The 22,325-nt window shown below is 33.3% G+C and overlaps 1 protein-coding gene and 1 long non-coding RNA gene across 7 annotated transcripts in view; both read left to right on the top strand.

Moving 5' to 3' along the window:
* Positions 1–21,279, top strand: part of LOC143353336 (uncharacterized) — a 171,482-nt gene extending 150,203 nt beyond the window's left edge. For 3 of the 6 annotated variants that reach the window (XM_076786605.1, XM_076786587.1, XM_076786596.1), the window contains exons 9-12: positions 5,058–5,300; positions 12,744–13,010; positions 15,936–16,250; positions 17,731–19,707. In XM_076786605.1, coding sequence (XP_076642720.1) covers positions 5,058–5,300; positions 12,744–13,010; positions 15,936–16,250; positions 17,731–17,784 — 879 coding nt within the window. In that variant the 3' untranslated portion in view covers positions 17,785–19,707. Of the gene's footprint in view, positions 1–1,396; positions 1,440–2,691; positions 2,893–5,057; positions 5,301–12,743; positions 13,011–15,935; positions 16,251–17,730 lie in introns of those variants that run through there. The other 3 variants (XM_076786580.1, XM_076786615.1, XM_076786624.1) reach the window with 3 other exon arrangements.
* Positions 1–22,325, top strand: part of LOC143353625 (uncharacterized) — a 180,710-nt gene that overhangs the window by 154,660 nt on the left and 3,725 nt on the right. The gene's annotated exons all lie outside the window — the stretch shown is intronic.

A 22,325-nucleotide genomic window follows, 5' to 3' on the forward strand; every position in this document is an offset into this window, starting at 1 on the left:
TGCAATAATTCGCACTGACATTTTAATATCATGAATGATCTTAGAAAGACTAGCAAGCCGTTTCAAAGCATAACAAACTCATCTTTAGATACCAATATTTAAAAAAAACTATACATATATTGTAAAATAAGTCTTTAAGATTGGTGTTAAATAATCGAACTTACCTACTAAGTAATTTTATAATTTTAATTAACACACTATCGGCGGGTAACACCATGAGCTTGACTCACACGTTACGTCGTTGCTTAACAACCCGAAGGTTGCTTACAAAGAGTTGTGCAAAACAAAATATTCATTACATGAAAAAAAAAACAAGCATTGGTAAGTGCTTCACTAACACTTAGCGTACGTTCTGCATAAAAGGTATTAATACCCGACCCGCCGATAGTGTGTTAATATAAAATATGAACTTTGAAACCAATCATTTTGTATGGTCCCATCATTCTAGTGGTCATTTAGTAAAGATGTTAATTTTAAAATAGATAGCATTGGAAAGTCTTTCCAGGGTTAGGGTTAATATCTTACTATTGCTCTAGTTTTTTATGTGTATATGTATATCAGTATAGGACAGGCCTGGGCAATAATGGGGGGTCTCAGGAGTGGAAAGAGGACTCGTATGTGGCTCGCGAGCCACCAGTTGGTCAGGCCTAGTATAGGAAGTAAATCTGGAAAAGATAATTTCTACTCTAAAAGCCAACGGTATACAAAAAACAAATAATATTTTCATATAAGATGTTGGCATCGAAACAATTAATTTGCATTTGCAAATCCGGTAAAGTGCTACATTTAATGAGCGATTTTGTTGATCATGGAATCGCGCAAAAACGTTAAATTCAGATACGCATCGAGAAGTATTGGTTACATTTATCCATTTTTACGTAATTTACATTATCTAATATTTGATTTATAATTGATGCCTCTCTTCATTATGTATTGCTCCTTTATATACGTACATTTTCTGCATTTTTTCGCAACTTACGTTCAGAGGATTAAAACAATAAGCTCCAATACATGCTACTTATTAAAAACAAGTTATTGTATCGTTCTAAATTGTTTATAGTAGAATGAAGAGCTGCTTTGAAAGAAAATTGCATATATTCTGTTAATTTTACTCCTCAAGAAAAACATAATGTAGATTTTGTAGATCATTAGAAATTACAAATTTAGTAAATAATACAGAACCCCATAAGTACTTTCTAAATGATAATATTGAAATGGGAGACCTGTTTGTAGGGTAAAACACGAGTGATATTATGTTTATTATGTTTTATGTTTTTTTTATTTTTTTGTGATACTATATAGTATCTATATTTACTTTACTTTACATGAACAACAATATTTTTCTATTGAATATATTTTCCGTTTATATAAGGCAAACATGTTCTTCTGTTTACAGCATGCATTTAACACGTTCTTGTAAATATAAATTTATTGCACAGGTAAATTACTCCACTTAATTTTGACGCCAGAAACGTGCTTCAAGTTTTCGCCTTTATTTCGCAACAGAATCAAGACAAATTATAGCTCAATTTGTAGCTGGAGATATTTTCTAGTGCGCGCTGGTCTCGACATCATCCAGAAAACCCATACAATGGCATAAAAATGCTTGGATTCCTACTTCGAACGCTTATATTACCAAATATCTGCATAATCTCGTCAACGCATGACCAACGCGCACTGCATTGAACCTTCCTCTTTCGAATGAGCTCTTCCCCAGTGAAAAAAAATTCTCATATAAAGACGAAAACTTTCCTCCCATGATACCATTTGTCGCCTATTTTTGTCGGTAACGTGGTCACTCTACCTTATCGCGAATCTACGGAGTCTCCCCCCCCCCCCTCAGATAACAAAATCAATTTTTTATCAATTGTACGAATCATCTGAAAAATGATTTATAGCAGATTTCATGAAGTATCTTAAAGATTATAAAAGTTACAAAGGTTTTATCCGACCACACACATAACTAAAAAATTGATATACATATTGTAAAAATATTTAAGAAATAGTACTTTCGAATGCAGTTTTCAAAAGAGTTACAGTTATTACGGCTCAAAAAGTAGGTTAAATTTAGTGATACCTAGAAATACTATGCAACATGTGACTTTTAAACTGTCTTAGATGCGCATTCCTACATATCAAAGAAATATATCAAAATTGTTTCGTATAAAAATACAGTTAATATTGAAAGTTATAACTATTATCCGGTAATCGTTAATAATTTGTCATTTAGTGAATTGTAAAATGTTTTGGATATAATTACTGATTTGAAACATTAATAGAAACCTTTATAGAAGTTCAAACTTTTAAACTATTCCAGAAACGAGACTTATGAATGTAAATAGGATCGTAAACTTTCATTTTGCATTGAGAAGTGATAATAATTGCCGATTAAGCGATTTTAAGCTTTAAGCAAGTTTTTCTGAAAACGCAATTTTTAAAAGAGTGGACACGATTCTAGAAACTTTAATGAATCAATTAGAAGGAACCTTCATAGTAAGACTCGCTGCAGAGCCATCCACGAACATAATTTTTCGAACGTTGTTTTTTCTTGCATTTTTGTTTGTAAAACTGTCCGTTTTTTTGCACTACTTTTTCCAAATATGCACAAATCATAGTAGTGTTGGTTTCCTGTTGCAATTGTAAATAAGGTGAATGAAAGTTTTAAAAAGTTGTTTCAATATTTGATTTCAGGCGATCCTATGAGTCGATTTCATGTTCTCCGTTTAGGCATCTCTTTATGGCAACACTGCACTAAGCACCACCTACAAAATGTGTCAAAAGTGGAAGCATAAGAAAAGATTTTTTGATCATCTTAAAGAGTGTATTAATAAAAGCCAATGCGATTTTTTACGAAATGTTATAACCTGTTCTATTGAAAAGTCCCAAAAATTACCTATTTCTTGAGCATTTTGACCGCGAGGCCCCCTCAAAAACCACCATAGAACGTTGCACGTAAAAGAAACTGTGTGTATATGAAGTTATAGGCGGTGTGTCTTGCAAATATTAAACTTACTAATGACAGATGTAATAAAAGAAAGGAAAGTTCAAGTTGGTGTTCATATGGGTTGCATTATTTTCCATAGGTTTTGCTAGAAAGTCTAAAATACACTCCGCGACAATACGATGAGAGACTATACAAAACCATACAAGTCTGTGTTACGAGAAAAAATATGGCCCTCCCATATATATAGTGTTACTTTTTACTTCATGAGAAATCTTTTTCGATAAAGTACAATTTATAACTATGAAAATGACGACAGTAAAACTCATAAAATTAAAGCACCTATTTTTAGCCGCGACAAAACTATAAGACATATTTTTTGTAAAAAGTAAATCTTTTTGATATAGATTTATGCTGTTTTTTTTTAAATTTTCAACACTTCCACTTTTCTACAACACACGTCTTTAATTTTTCTACATCAAGGCCGATTCAAGGCCTGACCAACTAGTGCTCCGAGAGTCGATGACGTACAATCGGCTACCCCCACTATCCCGCTTTCATGCATAAGACAAGTAAGGCAAGCTCGTATTCGCCTCTCGCGCTCGTGCGATTCGGCCTGTCCCGACAGGTCGGTTGGTCGACCGGAGTGCGATACTGGGGGTAGCTGACTCTACGTCATCGACTCACAGAGTACTAGTTGCTCGGGCCTGCTCTAAACTCTAGAGCAGCTGGGCATGGTTGAGGCCCTTCAAAAGCTTGCTTTCCCCACCAACCTTTCTTCCACGCAGCCGCGCATCTTCGTCGCGTTCGCTGGTGTCTCGTGTTTTTGTTGCCCCACTATATGTACTATGCGTCCATCAGGACATTTGCAAGGATTCCGACAGTGGGGCGCAGGGGGATCTACGAGACCCCACTCTTGACACCAGGCGGCGGACACCACTTTTACGCTTAGGCTCTGGCGGGAACGGTCAACATAAATGCTCAGTGTTACCATATCACTCTGTTCCAGTCAGACTCAATACGTGCTTTGCCGTCTTCGTCAAGCGATTCGGCCAATACCTGAACATACAAATTTTTCACTGCCATCTCCTGATGGACGTCTATTACCGTCGCGTCGTAGCAATACGCGACAGGCGAAGTGCGTCCTTTCTCCATGGTAACCGCGCTTACTGGAAGGGGACAATGGGTGTCACGGTGGGGACGGTATTGCCTCAATTGAGGCAAATATGCCCAGTCCTGCTCTAGCGTAAAGAGCTTAGATTTGTATAGTTTCATACAGGGTGTTCCAATGTTGTATATCCTTGAAAGTGTTGATTCCTGGGATCATTGGAAGTCATTTTTTCCTTTGCGAAAATGTTCTCCGCTGCTTTGTTAAGGAGTTATTAACAGAAAAGACAGACCAATCAGAGCGCGGTTACAACAGACAGATGCCGGCTCGGCGACAGGTCCCGCTGGGCGTGGCGTTGGAATTGGCTGAGCTGGAATTCGTCCGCTGTTGCCACGCTCTGATTGGTCCGTGTTTTTCGTTAACATCTCCTGGACGAAGCCGCGAAGAACATTTTCGCAAAGGAAAAAGTTACTTCAAATGACCTCAGGAATAAACCCTTTCAAGGAAGTACAACATTCTTGGGACACCTTGTATATCATGTCTTATAGCAACGAAGTGTAGTATTTTCAATGGGTTCCATGCCTTTTCGATCATTCAGGAGACAGATCGTGCAGTTACTTTTTAGTCAAACTCTATGGAACCTAATAAACATACGCAGTTCTGTAATAAGTTCGATAATAAATTGAATACCACGATAATAGAATATGGTATACAATAATAAAATAAATTGTGGGTACGGAAATTAATTTTGCACGTAATGAACGTCGTTTAGAAAAAGCAGTCCTGCACAAGCTGATCGAACAGTATGCTTAAGACCTGCTAATGTAACCATATTAAACTAGCCTTCGTTTAGATTGATTAAACTGCGACAACTTTGAAAGCAATCGTGAAAATCGAGTCCCGAGGAAATGAAGGCTGTGCAACCAGCGAAACGGCAGTTAACTGTGTTAATGTTGCGATAAAAGCCTCGAAAATTGTATTTCTACGAACGGTGTGTTCTCGTTCCAGAGCGCTATACCGTCCCACCCTTTGAATTTTGCCGGGCTTTCATCTTTCTGTAACGACGTTAATGCAATCAACGAGGAATTCTCCAGCATCCCGCAAGTTTCGGCGAAGATAGACGAGCTACCGACCGGGGCTGAAGTGAAGAACAGATACGCGAACGTGATACCACTTCCGGAAACGAGGGTGCTGCTCCAAAAAATTCACAACGACACTCTTACGGAATATATTAATGCCAGTTATGTCAGGGTGAGTAGTACCACTATTTATTAGCATGGTTGGGCGCATTTCATTCGAAATAAGATAACAAATAATTATTTTAAATATTTTTTTATTTGGATTTTACAAATAACATAAAAAGCTTATTTTCGATTTGACATGTAAATCAAATAAATTATTTTCAAATTATTATATTTGTATCATTATTATTATTATTATATTTGAATAATCTTTTTCATTTCAAATACATTGTTCGAATAAATAATAAATACTCTCACTTCTATGTGATTATTGAAGTAACTAAATTATTTATTAAATTTAGGTATGTTGATTTTTGTTGTTTAATGGTTAAAGTTTAACTGCATTCGCCTTTAAAATTGTTCTTCAGTACACGAATTAAATAAAATTTTTGAGAGTACGAATTGTTTGATGAAATGAAATTCAAATAATGAAATAATTTTGAAGAAATTATTTGGCTGTTCAAATGAACTAACATCTAACTATTTCAAATGTCAGGTAGCCAAATAGGATAATATATTATCTTAACGATTATTTTACAAATGATTCACCATTTTGATAATCCCAAGCCTGTTTATTAGCACTTTACTCGTTTCAGCTTTCCAAATATTTTTCACGATAAAGGAGAGGTTTCTTTTCTGCTCTGTGAAACAAAGACAACTCTGGTGATCCGGTTGAAAACGGCTCATTTATTATCAGTAGACTGCGGATTTTTTGCATTTCTGACAAGAATGAGTAGATCAAATGGTAAAAACAATAAAAACATTTAAACAATTTAAAAATACTTTTATATTGTTTTCAACCGTTTAAAGTTATTTAGAAATAAAATGAATAAAAAATTTGCAGTCTAATTATCATATTGTTTGACTTGGACAATTTTTATTTTGCATAAAGATCCGCAGTCTCAACCAATGTACTTTTAGTTTTGCCAGGACAAAATACATTCAAACTCGAGCTAACAAAACATTTATTTTCACAAACATTGTAAAGTTCTTTTAACGAAAAGTCGTTGGAAAACAGACAAGTGTCTGAATTTGTTGTGAAATAAGATTTATGTTATACAAAAAGATTGAAAATCGTACACACAGTAAACCAGTACATACATTATTAACAAGTTGATATAATTATACCATATCACTACATCAATAACAACAATTAAATAAGCGAAAGATAATAATAAAATTATGAGATAAATGAACAAAAGACAATAATAAAGTTATGAAATAAATAAGTGAAAGACAATAATAAAATTATGAAATGTATAAGCGAAAGAAACTAATAAGAGCATAAAAAAGCAACAAAGGAGTTAATAGAATCATTATAGAAAAATGAGGAATCTTCGCTAAATTTTCCTTGCGACATAAACAAACATAATCATTTTCAGTGTAATCTTTTTCATCCATTCACAAGTACCTACATAACAGAGCGTCTCAGCATGTTTCGTGTGATCCAAGCAATAGCAATAGTTAACACAGCGTTTTGTCTACATGAGAAAAGGATGTTGCATAATGTATTACGAAGAATACGAATGCTTGTTGCATAAGCTGCGAGTACAGTCATACGCGGAAGCGGGACGGACGTTAACACCTGTTTCCACTGAATGATTAGGAAGTTTAAATTATGCCTTGTAGTAACAGAAATGATAATTGATCATCCTCAAGACAATTAATTCAATCGTGATTATGTAAATCAGAATAAGAAACATCACCGCTTGAAGGGCAATAATAATCTGTCGGGTTTGATAAATTGTGAAAACAGCCACACACATTATGGCAGTAATGTGCATCAAAAAACTGTACGAAGTTTATTACCTTTCGAAATACTCAAAAATCAAATTTCAAAGCAATTATGTTGGTAGACACATGTGTTGTTATTCTAAACAAAAAATGCTTAATCAATATTATCAAAAAGAATTAAGGATATACAGGGTGTCCACGCTATTACTAGCCAGCGTTTTTCTTGTAAATAAATAGTAAATATTAGGAAAAAATGAAAGAGGAAAAAATAGTATTGTTTTTTGTACGCAACACAATGGCGTATGTAATTTTGTTTTGTTTATACTATTTTGTTAGATATGAAGGTGACCTTCAATTTTTTAAATGGAATGCTGTATATTTTTTGATATCACATGAAAGCGTGTGTCTAGACGAATTCATCCATATACTTCATAGTGACCGTCAAGGTCATGCAAGGTCAGAAATGGACATCCAAATATGAGGTTACGTATTTCATAATCATAATGTAACAGTGACTAAAAGAATATGTTTATGTTTTGTGACAATGCGAGTTGAAAGCGTACAACCTACACCTAGAGTTTTTAGTACTTAGATTGTATTGATCAATTATACAGGGTGTCCCAAAAATATTGTACTTCCTTGAAAGGAGTGATTCCTGAGATCATTCGAAGAAACTTCTTCCTTTGCGAAAATGTTCTTCGCAGCTTTTTTAAGGAGTTATTAACGAAAAAGACGAACCAATCAGAGCGCGGCTACAGCAGACGGATGTTATCTCAACTACAGGTTCTTCTGAGCGTAGCGTTGGCATTGGGTAAGCCGGAGTCCATCCATTGTAACCGCACTTTAATTGATCGGTGTTTTTCGTTAATAATTCCTTAACAAAGCCGCAGAGAACACTTTCGCAAAGGAAAAATTTACTTCAAATGATCTTTGCAATCGCTCTTTTCAAGAAAGTACAACACTTTTAGAACACCCTGTAGATGAGTATGCAGTATTCGATATTCTTTTGAACACACTCTATGTACATGCATATAAACTAAACGTGTTTCAATTACTCCGCGTACATGCATTACGTAATACATATACAGAGAATTCACATGGCGCAATACCTTCTAGTTGGCAATTAACATGGGCATGGTCCAAGTAATTAATACTATGAATCAATATCTTAATCCACCCCTTAGATACTTATCACTGATATTACTTGATTTCGATTGAAATTGATTCTGTTTGAGACATCAGATTCCTGTCAAGATACTAATGTCAAGTAAATGGGTTATCATTAGGGATTGCAATACCGGACCAAAAATGCAATACCGGTATTCGGTATTTTTTTAAACGTTGTACCGGTATACCGGTATTAATACCGGTACTAGGAATTTTCATGAAGGTACAAAAACTCAGTTGTTTAATAGGAAAAAAAAAATAACTAATTTATTGATTCGATATTTTTGAAATGTGATTGTAAAAAACATAATGCATCTATTGAACTGTCATTAAGCCTTGAACGTATTTTTCTGCACAAATTACCTGCAGTTGAAAATGCTCTTTCCGCATCCACGCTGGTTGGTGGTACTGTTAATAATGAGCGATATACTTGCTCTAAATATTTGCCTCGATGTCCTTCATCCTCTAACAACTCGGTCTCTCGTCTGATGGTTTTGGATAAATCTATTTTTTGTATTATTTTTGTATTATTGTTCGTAGCAATTTTTTTATCTATAGCTAATTGTAATTTCTTCTCGAGAGATAATTCTTTTTCGATATCAACATCAACATCATCTTCAACGAATTCTTCTGGATAGGTTTGTGTTTGGTTTTCATAAATGTTTTTGTGGAAATTGACGACGAACTTAATTAAATTTGACCTTGTTAGTTTCTTTTCTTCCTTTCCGTTTTCTTTTTTAAAGTCGTTATAATTATGTAAATACCTTAAAATATTTTCTAGGTCACTATGCCTTTCCTGTATACGAATTTTCAATGCACTGTATAATTCCTCAGACAGTGGCGTGTCCTGATCTTTAAGTGATTGCAACATAAAATTTATTGCTGCATTCGCTGTTAATAAGTTGGAATCCTTCCGACATAATGCTTCCACAGTCAGTTTTATTGGATGCAGAGCTGATACAGTTTTTGATATTAAATCGAATTCATTATCGGGAAAATTAATTTGTAAATTTAAGTCAATTAATGCTTTCTGAATTGGATTTTTTAATTTCAAAAATCGTTCCATCATCAATAACAAACTGTTCCAGCGTGTTTTAGAATCTAATATTAGCATAAGTTCTTTTTTTATTTCAGTAAGTACATATTTTTGTAAAACAGCACTTTTAGTAGGGGAACGTTTAAATATTTTAACAACTTTTCGAATTTTCTTAATTATGGGAAGCAATTCTTGGTAGGTTAATATTTCGTCCTCGTTACTATTATCTTCGTCATATTCAAATGAGGTACTTTCAACAATTGTAGTACTATTTTCTTCATTGTCACTCTCTTCGAAATCAGAATCAGAAGTTTCTAAATCCAGAGTATTTTGCTTCTTCTGCTCTTGATTTTGTTGATATAGCACACTGATTACTCCAAGTTGAATTCCATGAGCATAGCACAATTGCTGATTTGCATCAATCAACTTCCCAACTTTTTTCATCACCGTTGCTCCATCAGTAGTTATGCAGACAATATCTTCTTTTAGAGATAATCCATGTTCCTCCAATTTGCAGTTGACTACTTCTACACATTTTGTAGCTGGCATACTTCCTGAGACATGTGTGAGTCCTATATTCCAAATTTTCTTTTCTGAATGAATATTTATATTTAAATAACGTCTATTTCGTACACTTGTCCATTCATCAAATGTGAGACTAAATTTTGTACCATTTAATTTTAATTCTGTTAATTCTTTTTTCAGAGAATTGCGAACACTGTTACTATAGTTTATAACAGTTCTTCTTATAGTATTAATAGATCTTGGAATATTTTTGAAACCTCTTGCAATCAGTGACTTTCTCAATTCAATTGAAGTACAAAACACTCTGAACGGCAAACCATCTAATGCTGTCATTCTAGACAGAACTTCATCGAAACAGTCGGTTTTTCTATTGAAAAAATCTGTAATTTGCGATGTCTTTGGTTTCGTAATATCATTTTTAGGTGAGTTAGAATTTGTCTCGGATTCTTTTCTTTTCAATAAATTAATATTATGTAGTGTTTTTAAATGTGTATGTAGTCCGCTTGTACTTCCTCCAAAAACTTTAATTATCCTCGAACATGTTTTGCATCTCGCCAGCATACTTTTTTCATCATATAAATAATAAAACCAAGCCGAAGTATTATCGGCAGATTTTCTATGTTCTTTGAAGTCATTCGTATTATTCATTACGGATAAATGAAACTAAAAACATATACATACGTTACACGTGTAAATATTTTGAACAATGAAGCATAATATATAATGTGTCCTTACCTATGAAAAAGAAACTCACCAATTTAAAAAATATCTAAATGTATAATATAAATATTTAAAACACTGCGCACAATTTCACTAGGACAAACGGAAGAGACAATTCGTTCGCAGTCGAGCGACAACTGAACTGTGTTCATCGAGATACGCGCCTTTACAGGCAGAAAAATGCCTCAAACGTTGTCGTTCATCGCCACAATGTTGCAAAGAATACAGCGGCATCGATACCACGCCGAAAAGAGCGCAGCGGCATCGGTACCACACCGAAAAGAGCGCAGTGGCTTCAGCAGTCACCGCGGCAATGTGCTTTGATCGGCAAGCACAGATACACACATCATGAGCGGCGAACGTATTTCAAATAAGAGCAAATGCCCCAAAAAAATATTTATTATTTATAGCTAATACCGAAAATACCGGTATTTTAGCTTAGCAAATACCGGTTTCACGAAATTGCAAAATAGCACGAAATACCGGTATTCGGTATACCGGTATACCGGCATTGCAATCCCTAGTTATCATATTGTATTAACTAATGTAAATTTTTTATTAAATATATCATTTTATGTCACAACACTGACTTACATTTTACAGAAATTAGCTGTTCATTCAAATATACAATGTAAACATATACAGTATACTACTGCAGAGATCAATGATATTGTCCAACTAACTTATTTTTATGTTACACTAACGATGTATTTTACGTTTGCTTTTTATGAATTTTAAAGAAATTTTTGTCCATCAGTGATGAAACATTACTCTCAGTTTTCAAGAAGTACACTAAAACTATAAGATTGGATTTATTTAGATTTCGTACGATTAAAGAACTTCTAAACCCATTTTATAATTTACATAATTGTAAAATAAAAATTTAAAAATGAGTTATTTTGACCCGTCTGTTAGTTCTAGTATAGTAGGAAAAAAACAATAACATCACATATACGTCCGATGTACCTAATATATTTAGTTAGTAATCTTTTACGAGAAGTATTTTGACAATCTCAATAATTACAAAGTTAGAAATTTAAAAAATCTCATTACGAAACATATTCTATTTGACAGCAACTATTTAAATGAAAACAGGAGAAAATGCAAGGTTAAAAATACCATAGACGAAATGATGAACTCACGCGTAAATATTAATAGTTTAATGGTTCTTTTTTTTTTTTTAATCGAAATGTAATGTTTTGAATCACTTATGACCTTAGCTGTTAATGCGACCTAGAACTTCAAATAAAAAAAGACCCATTAGATCGTTATGATAATTGTGAATATCCTAGAAGTTAGCCCCCTCCCCCCTCCACTTTCAGAATTACGTAATTTATGATGGTATCTGAAAAGATTCTAAATTAAATTGTGGACAGAAAGAAATCTCAAGAATGTAAAGGAAAATCAGAACCACGTAAAAAGGTTGGCTGCCTGGAAGTGATCGCCAGGTCACGTCTGGAGCTGACGCTTGACATGACAACAAAGGAGATGTCAGTGATCGTTTATTAACAAAGGCGACAAAAATGACAAATTTGGTTTATCGAGCAAACAATTGACGCCAAGTCAATACATCGAAATACTAGCAAATACTACATACTCCTGGAAAAAATTATTCAATCAAACAATCCAAATATCTATCATTATTAAATGATATTATTAATCCTTATATCATATTTATAATATGTATGTAATACTATTTTTCGTATTTAATATACGTTCAAACAATTCGTTCAAAAATTTTATCCATGTATTTTACTATACTATACCTTTACCATACGATACTATTACTTTACTATACTATGTTTTTACTATACTATACTACACTTTCACTATACTATACTATGCTTTTACTATACTATACTATACTATACTTTTACCATACTATACTATTCTTCTTTTACTATACAATACTATACTATCGATTCATTTTACCTGAGAGGAACTTCCTCAATAATCCAATTTTTCGGTGAATTGTAACAGTTTTGATGATAACGCACGAAATTCGTTAAACGATACACAAAATTTGTTAAATAAATAATACGGTAAATGAATGAATTAAAATTACTAATGATTAATTACTAATGATTAATTCTACGAAGGCGCCATAATTTGCTGTTTTCTGAAAGATAAAGATACTAAATGTAATAAATTCTGGACCAATAAAAAAAAAAGAAGTTTAAAAGGTTAAAGGTTGAAGGTTTTAAATGGTTAAAATGTTTTCCCTATTTTTCCCTCTTTTTCCCCCATTTCATAGTAGTGTTTATGTTCCAGGGACCAAAGAACGCGATGAGGTATTATATCGCTTGTCAAGCACCAATGGAGTCGACAGTTACCGACTTCTGGAGAATGATCTGGGAGCAGCAGTGCAAAGTGATCATCATGTTAACCGATCTCGTTGAAAACGGAGTGGAAAAGTGCACCGAGTATATTCCTCCCTCGGAAATAACCGACTGCCACCGATTGTACGGTGATTTCCAAGTAACTCTCAAGAAGAGAGAAACCAAAGAAAAATATGCCATTTCCACGCTTCATTTAAAGGTAACCAACAAATTTCCGGTAAATTCATCGGATCACTAGGGTAAAGGACCCATTCACTGTGGGGTGTATCAATTACGGCGCCTATACGAATTATACTTATTTTCAAAGCAATACGAATATTAAAAAAAAAGATATATAACATATATATTAACTGATTTTAATGAAAATAATTTAATATCTTTTTTTAATATTCATTCTGCTTTAAAAATAAGTATAATTAATATAGGCAACCCCCAAGTAATTGGTACCTCCACAGTAATTGGGTCTCTTATATAGTGGAATATTTCTTAACGCCATTGTTGTACGACATCTACATTTATTAAATTATTATAATAACGATATGAGTTACCCTTCTTCATAAAAATTAATTTATTGATATGCATTCCTACGATATGTTCAGCCATACTTTCATATACAGTTCATTACAAATATATTCGGACATTGTCGTATAGAATTACGGGTTCGAAAATTGACAAGTAAATTAAAATCTAGTTCCAAAGAAATTAGTTTATTTTATAATACACTCCTCAAAAAAATTAAGGGATCACCTCTACAAACTCAAGAAACACTAAGTGATCATAATTCCGGCAAAAATTGTTGTATCGATATCGTTAAAAAATCATTTGAAAGCTTGAAGTTTCTACTTTCAGATGCTTCTTAAAATTTTAAACTACGTTGCTTTTTAATACAGTTATAGCATTATAAAGAAGACTTTGACAGTTACAAAAAATTTTGTTCAACTTCCAGACATCATATGGGGAGAGATACATTTTTTTGATAAATCGCGTAACCATAATTTGAAAGCGCCTGCTTCCCTGTGTATAAAACTTGGTTGTCAAACATAGTGCGACTTTTTTTGTTCAAGTTATGCAGCATTGAAGCAAAAATGGTCTTTTTAACTTTAACTGGCTTTAGAAAGCGAAAAAAATACCCACCTACTAAGTTCAAATTGAATCTGAGCTTCTGCCGATTCGATTGAGCACTTGATGAACCCGCTGCAACAATTTTTCACCTATGGTAAATGTGTTTAAAGTTACCGGTTCGCATAACACGAGACTAATAGTGGTAGTGCGTCACGTTGGCGTTCGACTCAAACGTGCTCTTTTAATTCGCATCCGCATCTGAAGACGAACCGAGGTACGCCGAATACCTCATGACAAGCGGCATATTCTCGAGTTAATAGAAGTGATCTACTGTTAGTAGAGGTGATTTTTTTCAGTGTATATAATAGTAATAACAGTGTTATTACTATAAACTAAATAATAATATAATAATAACAATAACAACAATAATAACAATAACAATGACAACAATAATAACAACAACATCAATAATATTAATAATAATAATAAAATATGATAATAATAATTTTATAATAACTATAGTAGAATAAACTAATAACTATTTATCAATAATAGATGTTAATTTTTTTTCTATTTGCAAATCTACAATTCTTTATCAAATTCGATTAATACCTAACGCAACCGAAATACTTTTGTGACCAACTATTTTATTTGCATAAATTTTAAATATGTTGTTTTGTCTAATACTCATCTAGTAGTCGCTTCTAGTTGCTTGTTTCATTTAGTTCAATTTCGTATTTCGAATATTGCATGTTCAATATTAGTCAACATTAGTATTAGTGAATAGTACTAATAAATAGATTAATTTTGTTTAATATTTAATACTTTAATGACATTAAAATTGATAACAACGTTTTTACAATATTGATAATTACGGTTCTATTAGATACTATTCGAAAAATATTTATTTATTATACATGCTAATTAGGCAAACGCAGTAATATGATATTTTAATACAGTACAATAAAATTAATTTTATTTTTGCTGTATCAAAATTATTGGTAGGAAAATTGAGCTTTTTTTATCGGTAATTTTGAGCATTAATCTACAAACAAATTTCGAGTTAACAGTCATCCTCATTGTTTCCGTTATTGTTAACGAAATACTGTATCATTAAAAAACTCTTTTTCTAAGTCACACATCATTTTATACCCCCAGTTCAGTTTTATGAATTTTTATTCCTTTAAAGTATATACTTTCTTTTTCTTTTCCAATTATTTAATTTTGACGCAACTAAAGTGTCTTTCGATGACGTAAACGGTAGGTTCCTAATTAAAAGTTACTATGTATTCCGTGGATACAACTTCCAAGAACGATTGTCGTTAAAAGTTTCCGGCAATAAAAGCAATCTGCACACTTGTGCAGAATAGGGTACTCCACACCCTAACTATAGCCTATCTCGATTTAAAGCTGACTTGATAGTAATTTCTTTAGTCTACTGACATACACATACATATACTTGTATAATGATGAAACGAAATTAACCTTGCTCACATATTCATATACAGTAGGACCTCTATTATGCGAACACCCGTTACATCAATGTTTTATCATACAGTGTATCCCATTTAAATCGACCCAGTCGAATGTTTCCGAAGCTGTTGATGATACTAAAATATGTTTCAGACAAAAGTTAAAGGGTATCAGGTGGCACACTTTCTCATGTAGATATCTTTTTTCTATACGGACGTTTAAATGGAATCGTATATTTTTATCTCCCTATATAAAAGTACTACATCACTTATGGCAAACAATCATTAGTTTAGAAGGTATACACAAGTCTTATCACTCACCTTTATTTTAGCGTCAAGCTAAAATATTGCTTATTGTTCCCTAAAAAATCTTTTTTTTTTACAGTATCTTTATATGCGAACAAAATATTAGATTTACTCCATTTTAGTAGGTTTGCAGGGTTGCATAACCCCTTAAACTGATAATTTAAAGAGGTCGAGTCGCACTCGACATAAGAGTACCTCTGAATGAAATTGATGTCGAGTCGCATTCGACACAGGAGTGCAAAAGGTTACGGAATATAGACTAATTAATAAATTTGGTTTTTCAGAATCTGGAGAATAACACGTTCCGGGAGGTGTATCATATTTGGTATTTGTGGCCTGTCAATGGCGCACAATCGGATGGGGCAGGCTTGATAGCTGTGCTCCTCGAAGCGAGGGCACTCCAAAGGGGTGGCCCTGGACCCATTGTGGTCCACTGTAGTCCCGGCACAGGTCGTACTGGGACATTAATAGCTCTTGACTTAGGAATTAGACAATATGAGATTACGAGGACTGTGGACGTGCCAAGGGTCGTTTACACTATCAGACGGGATCGTGCTGGGGCAGTCCAGACGAAAGAACAATATGCATTCATTTATAAGGTGATTGTCTTTCTTCGTCAGTCTCGACATGTTCACTACCTTGATCATTAATGCTTGGAAGAACCCCGCGAAATTAAAGTAGTTTAACAACTATGAAATAAAAACTGACAAGTTAGAATTTGTCATAATTAGACTCTGAATACCTTCGTGTAAAATCATAATTTTCGGCGTCATTTGCTAGACCCAAGAGCTAAACAGACAACTAATTCGTTCTTCCATCATTTTAACAAACTGGAAATTTTAGTTTTCTTGTTCAGCCGTCTAATAAAATGATTTTTACTAGATGGGTCTTAAACTTTCTAAAACGCCACTTGTTATTGTTTAATGGTGCACATAATTGTGTTTTATGATTAACAAGCGACATCGATTACCTCTTACCTCCGCGAGGTCACAAACGTGGGAATCGATCCTCTGTTCAGTATAGTGGTTACTCTATATATGTCCCAAAAGTTTAACAGACAAAAGTCCCACAACTATCCCCACTGCCGCGGAGTATACCCTGTGAGGGGCCAAGAAACTCGAGAGACATTATACAAGTAAATATCATCGGAATTATGTCATATTTGGTATCATTTTCATTAGAAATATGCCACGAATATGTTGGTGAGAGTCCCATAAAAAAATAATAAAAAAATAAAGAAGTTTTGTTATTACATTAGTAATGATTACACTGCTCGGTGACCGACATCTCTCGAGCTTCGCTGTCCTTCTGTATGTTCAGCGTATCAAAGACAATGTACAATCTGCCAGACTACTATGTACTTGTTGCGGGCAGACATGCATCGTGTAGGGCATTTACGGTCCCAGCAGTATTCCTGGGCAACCGAGGCCTCTAGAACTTCGCTGTCCTTTTCTACGCGTGTTTTGGATATATATCGAGTAACCACTGTATCTCGAAGTCCTGAACGGTGTCAGGTATTTTGAATATCTTCATAAAAAACGAGCATTGGTAAAACACCACAGAAAGTTTCATTAAAATCGAAGACCCCACAGGTGTGACCTCTGCTTGTGAGACGTAATTTTAAGGCAAAACATTAATCATTCATTGCACTTAATCATCAGCATTGCTTGTATTTAAAATCATTTATGAAGCATATCTCTGTCAGTAACTATTAATTTTTCATCACATATATCCTTATGATTTTTTATTCAAAGTTTAATCCTCTCTTCAACCACGCGATTACAGTTTACCCATCCCAGTAAAGAAACCCAAGGTAACTTTTATATCTCGATGAAAAAACGATATGGAGAAAAACTAATTATTATATTGTAGGGTAAAGGACTCAATTACTGTGGGAGTGCCAATTACTTCATATACCAAATAGTTTAGGTGTAATTTAGATTGCACACTTAGCTGAATTAGCCTGTAAACAGACTGCGCTGAGAAGTGCATAGAAGTTTAATGCCATAATGCTAAATCTTGCAGCGCAATTTATCGTTAAATGTCTGGAAACAATTGACAGAGTTTCATCTTTTACAGGCACTAAATTTGTACGCGACCAAACTAGCCGGCGGTGTGTTGGATTCAACGTGAATCGACAGAACAAATTTTGGAAATATTCTGCGACGAAAAGAGATTTCTGAATTGATAAAGGGTAATAGAAACATCACAGAAGACGACACGAAGCACGAGATTATGAAACACTGAAGATCTTAGAATTATCTAAAATAGGGAAATATTATATAATAATTGAACGAAAAAAGGCGACTTGTGATAAGTGGACCACTCTGGCGATCATGCATCGTTTTAGATTTTTACTTGATCTACTAGGAACGCGACAAATTCAAACACGTAAAAGTGGGACATCTGTTTTCAAATTGAAAGAAAACAATCTGCTCTTGATTTGCTAGGAATTTGCCACCAAAACTTGTCTACAAATTGCTATCCTATTCCCGTTCGGAATGTAACTCGGATTTGAGTGCAAAGTTTGCAAACGAAATTCGAGGGCAAATCGAAAACAAAACGAGGTCAGGTCGGTTGCACTAAGAGTGGCGTAATCTTTCATCTAAGAATAAATATCGGGTAAAATCTAAGTACACCTTGCTGTAGAAGGGAATACGAAACTAAATTATTGAAAATACATGAAACTTAAAATTATATAATTTAGAAGTTTAAATAAAATTTCCGTTTTCCCTCCTACAGCAAGATTTACTCCGATTTTTCCCGATATTTACTCTTAGAGCAAGGTTAGGTCCGCTCTTACTACGACCGACCTGCCCTCTATACAACTGCAGAGTCTGCTCTCGTTTTGCCATCGATTTGGTCTCGAATTCCGCCTGCAAGCTTTACACTCAAATTGCGACCCGTCTGTTTCGGCATAGACTCCCCATTTGTTGACAAGTATTGATCGGCAAATTCATAGCAAGTAGGGACCAAATTCTGCTCCAATCCTGGTCTTGGCACCAAAATGACTACTTTCTGTTTGCAAAGTACGATTAGAAACATTGATCAAATTTTGTTCGAAGCGGGTTTGACTGACTGGACATATGTATACTTGTTTTTTTCTTTTGGTCGATATTTGAATTCTGTCATAACATCACGGACTTATTAATTACTTGGTCTTTATTGACGAAGTGTGACGTATCAATTTTTATGAAATTGAAAGTTTTTCTAAGAAGCAAAATTTTTAATATATGTGTATCTATTTGAGTGTTCGAACATTTTTCAGTCTAAAATTTATATATACTAAACCGTTGTAAATATAATGTCACTCTGTTTTATTATAGTACATTATTTATATGGTTATTCTATAAAACTGTAAAGTTTCATTTATATTGACGAAAAATACTTCGCACATGTTTCTTGTTAGGGTTTTAAGCGTAGTTTATACAACTGGAGAATTTGTCAATCGTTGTGAAAGAATAATATTTGCTAAGCTTCCGAAACAAATTTTGGAAGCCACAATGCTTAACATTTCTTCGATAGAAAAACCAAAATCTGACGGTACACTTTTTGAACGTATGTAAATATTTTATTAAAAATGCCCTTTGATGCCCCATTACATCACATGTTACTTTAAAAGCTTCATAAATTATTATGATAGATCATCACAAAACATTCTTTTTTACTATACGTTTAAATTTAAACAGAATTGAAGGCCACAGGTTCAGTTAAAAATTAAAATTTTGTGGTTATATAAAAAATTTGATTACAATATTCTGTATCCGATTATTTTTAATCAAATTATGGAAAATGTATATGTTCAGATACCAAGAAATAATGTATGTATTTTTTAAATTTTTAACCGAAAAAAATACGAACTGACAATGAGAGGCCGAAATTCATTTGTGATATCCGAGGTGTCTGTCGACGTTATTCAGCTACGAATTTCTAAAGCCTCTATAATTTCGTAAATCTCTTTATATTGTAGATTTCGTCTCCTTTGTCAATACTTTAATATAAATATGTATATGTATTATATGTTATATATTTATAAATAAAATTAATTAAGAATCATTTCAATATTTAACATTGGTAGCTGATAGGGTTACTTCAGAAAGGCTGTCGTAAAAAATGATTTACTTTTATAAATCTTTTGCTGCTGGTATCTCTCTTCGAAATTTTCGATGGTAGCAGAATGTCTTTTTTGAGTTGTATACGTGTATAGATATGTTCACCGTAATATCCTGCACAATTTTTTAACACCTACGATAAACTCATGAAAAGAAGAACAGACTATTTTAATTAAATTTTTACTTTTTCCGAAATGCATATATTTTTTTTATGCAATAAAAAATTATATAACACATTGTAATTGTTACAGAATTAAAAGTTATTTATAAATTGGTAATGGTACTAATGAATCAGTATGGCTACCCGACGCTAAGAATAAGTATAGATCCACTCACTAGTCGATTGAAACCAAATTTTTAATATATTCATTAGACTATAAGCATGAGTTTTATTATTTATGCTAAATTGCTAAGTGCATAGAATTCTATTCAAATTTTTCACACTATTATGTTTTTTATACAATGTGCAATAAAAATAAGAGATTTCAACTCTTAAATTTCTTATTTCTGAACACTTAATTCGGTATATTATCTAAGTGCTAATGCAAATAAAAATCTATTTATAGAAACAACAGTGGATTCGAAGAATTTTTCAAAAATTTTTCATTAGTTGAAGAAACTTTTGTATATTCTATAAATCTTATAGTTAAAATAATATGAATTATTTCTAAGCAGAATTTCCAATATTACGTTATTTTATTATGCATTCACAAATGAATATGTATATATATAGTATGATTATATCGCATACATCTTAAAAAATTGTGCACATTATTACTATGAACGTCTGCATGGATTATACAAATAAAACATCTGTACAGTGACTCGAAGTTTTATTATTACATATTCAGAATGACAATTACAATTATGAAAATAGTTACAAGTATTTCCATGAAGCATTATCTATATTACTTAGTATGTTCCGATTTTTATTTTTAAGTTTCTATAACATTCTCGAAGTATCTATCTCGTAGTTTCGTTTCGTTCTAATACGAAAAATAAGTATTTGTATAAATTAGTATAACAGTCTTATTTACAGATATTTATGAGTCACTGTAAAAAAGTGTATACGATAATTATATTTTCACATCATAATTTCATAGATGAAAGTAGAAGTCTATTTCATAGTAGAAGTCTGGTAAAGATCCAGAGAGATTGCAGAATCGAATCCGTCTTTTTCTTTTTCCCAATCGACATAAGTATTATAGAATTGTTGTTATTGTTATTGTTGCTGTTATGACTGTATGTACAGATTATTCGATTCGTAACATCTCGCTCTCTACAAATGCGCATAGAAACCAGTCAGAGATAAGTTTAGTTGTATCAGTTAGATTTGGTGGAACAAAGAAAAAAAATTGTACTGCCTGTTCGTAAATATTCGGTTTTTCGACTCGAATACAGAGGTTGATTTTGTACATCTAGGACGTAGACATGTAAACATAAACTGCGTAATCGAAAATCAAATATGTTTTTAAATAAAGAACGTATTTTTTAAAAAATACGTAATGGAAATAAATTCGTTCGCATGCTTTATTAAAGACATATACAGGATGGGCCGGAAATTATAGTACAAGCGTATAGGGGGTAATTCTACATGTAGAAATAAATCGAAAAAAATAACATTTTTTCGTTTGATGCCTCCTTTTTGAGAAAATCGAGTTTAACCACTTCGCGACAACGGACGAGTTATTTCACGACGAAATACCGTTCGTACGATGACCACAGACGAGTTATCTCGCGACCAAGTTTCGTTCGTATATCGCCACCGATGGGATGATTATTGGGACGAGAGTTTTAATTTGAAAATATTTTTAGCAAGAATGATGTTTATTTGTCTTTTACATGAAATATTTGGAAACATGGATACACAAATAGTGCTAAATTACGAAGCTACATCGACGTGGCATCTCCATCTACTGTCGTGCAGAACTACTTGCAAATGAAACTTAGTCGCGAGATAACTCGTCTCTGGCATAGCACAAGCGACTTTGCATCGCGAGATAACTCGTCTGTGGCATACCGCAAGCGACATTGCGTCGCGAGATAACTCGTCTGTGGTCATCGTACGAACGGTATTTGGTCGTGAGATAACTCGTCCGTGGTCGCGAAGTGGTTAAGCTACAACAAGTAGAATTGGTTGGTCATGGTCAGACGCGTCAGACGATTCCTACCTAATAGCACGCGTATTCGCTGCATTTTCAAACTGGATCTTCTCGAAAATAAAGCTTCGGATGAAAAAATGTTGTATCGAAATTTTTTCTTATTTTTTTTTTTAGACTCACCATCTGCCTGGTTGTACTACGATTTCCAGCCCACCTTGCATAAAATAAAACAATATGATGGAAAAACAATGGGAAGAAAGTATATTACTTTGAACTGTCTCCTGTAAAGAAGTGTATGGATTGTGTGAATAATTCTTCCAGATGCCTTACTTATATCAGTTTATATGACTACTTTTGAAAAAGATAAAGTAAAAATGTTGTTAATGTTCTTGTTAATTTTTTCTTGCATTTGAAATGCATAAAGTTCTACAGTCTAGATGTAACTTGAAAGGACTATTTC

This window comes from Halictus rubicundus, chromosome 1 (genome assembly GCF_050948215.1).
Source record: "Halictus rubicundus isolate RS-2024b chromosome 1, iyHalRubi1_principal, whole genome shotgun sequence".
Lineage (NCBI taxonomy): Eukaryota > Metazoa > Arthropoda > Insecta > Hymenoptera > Halictidae > Halictus > Halictus rubicundus.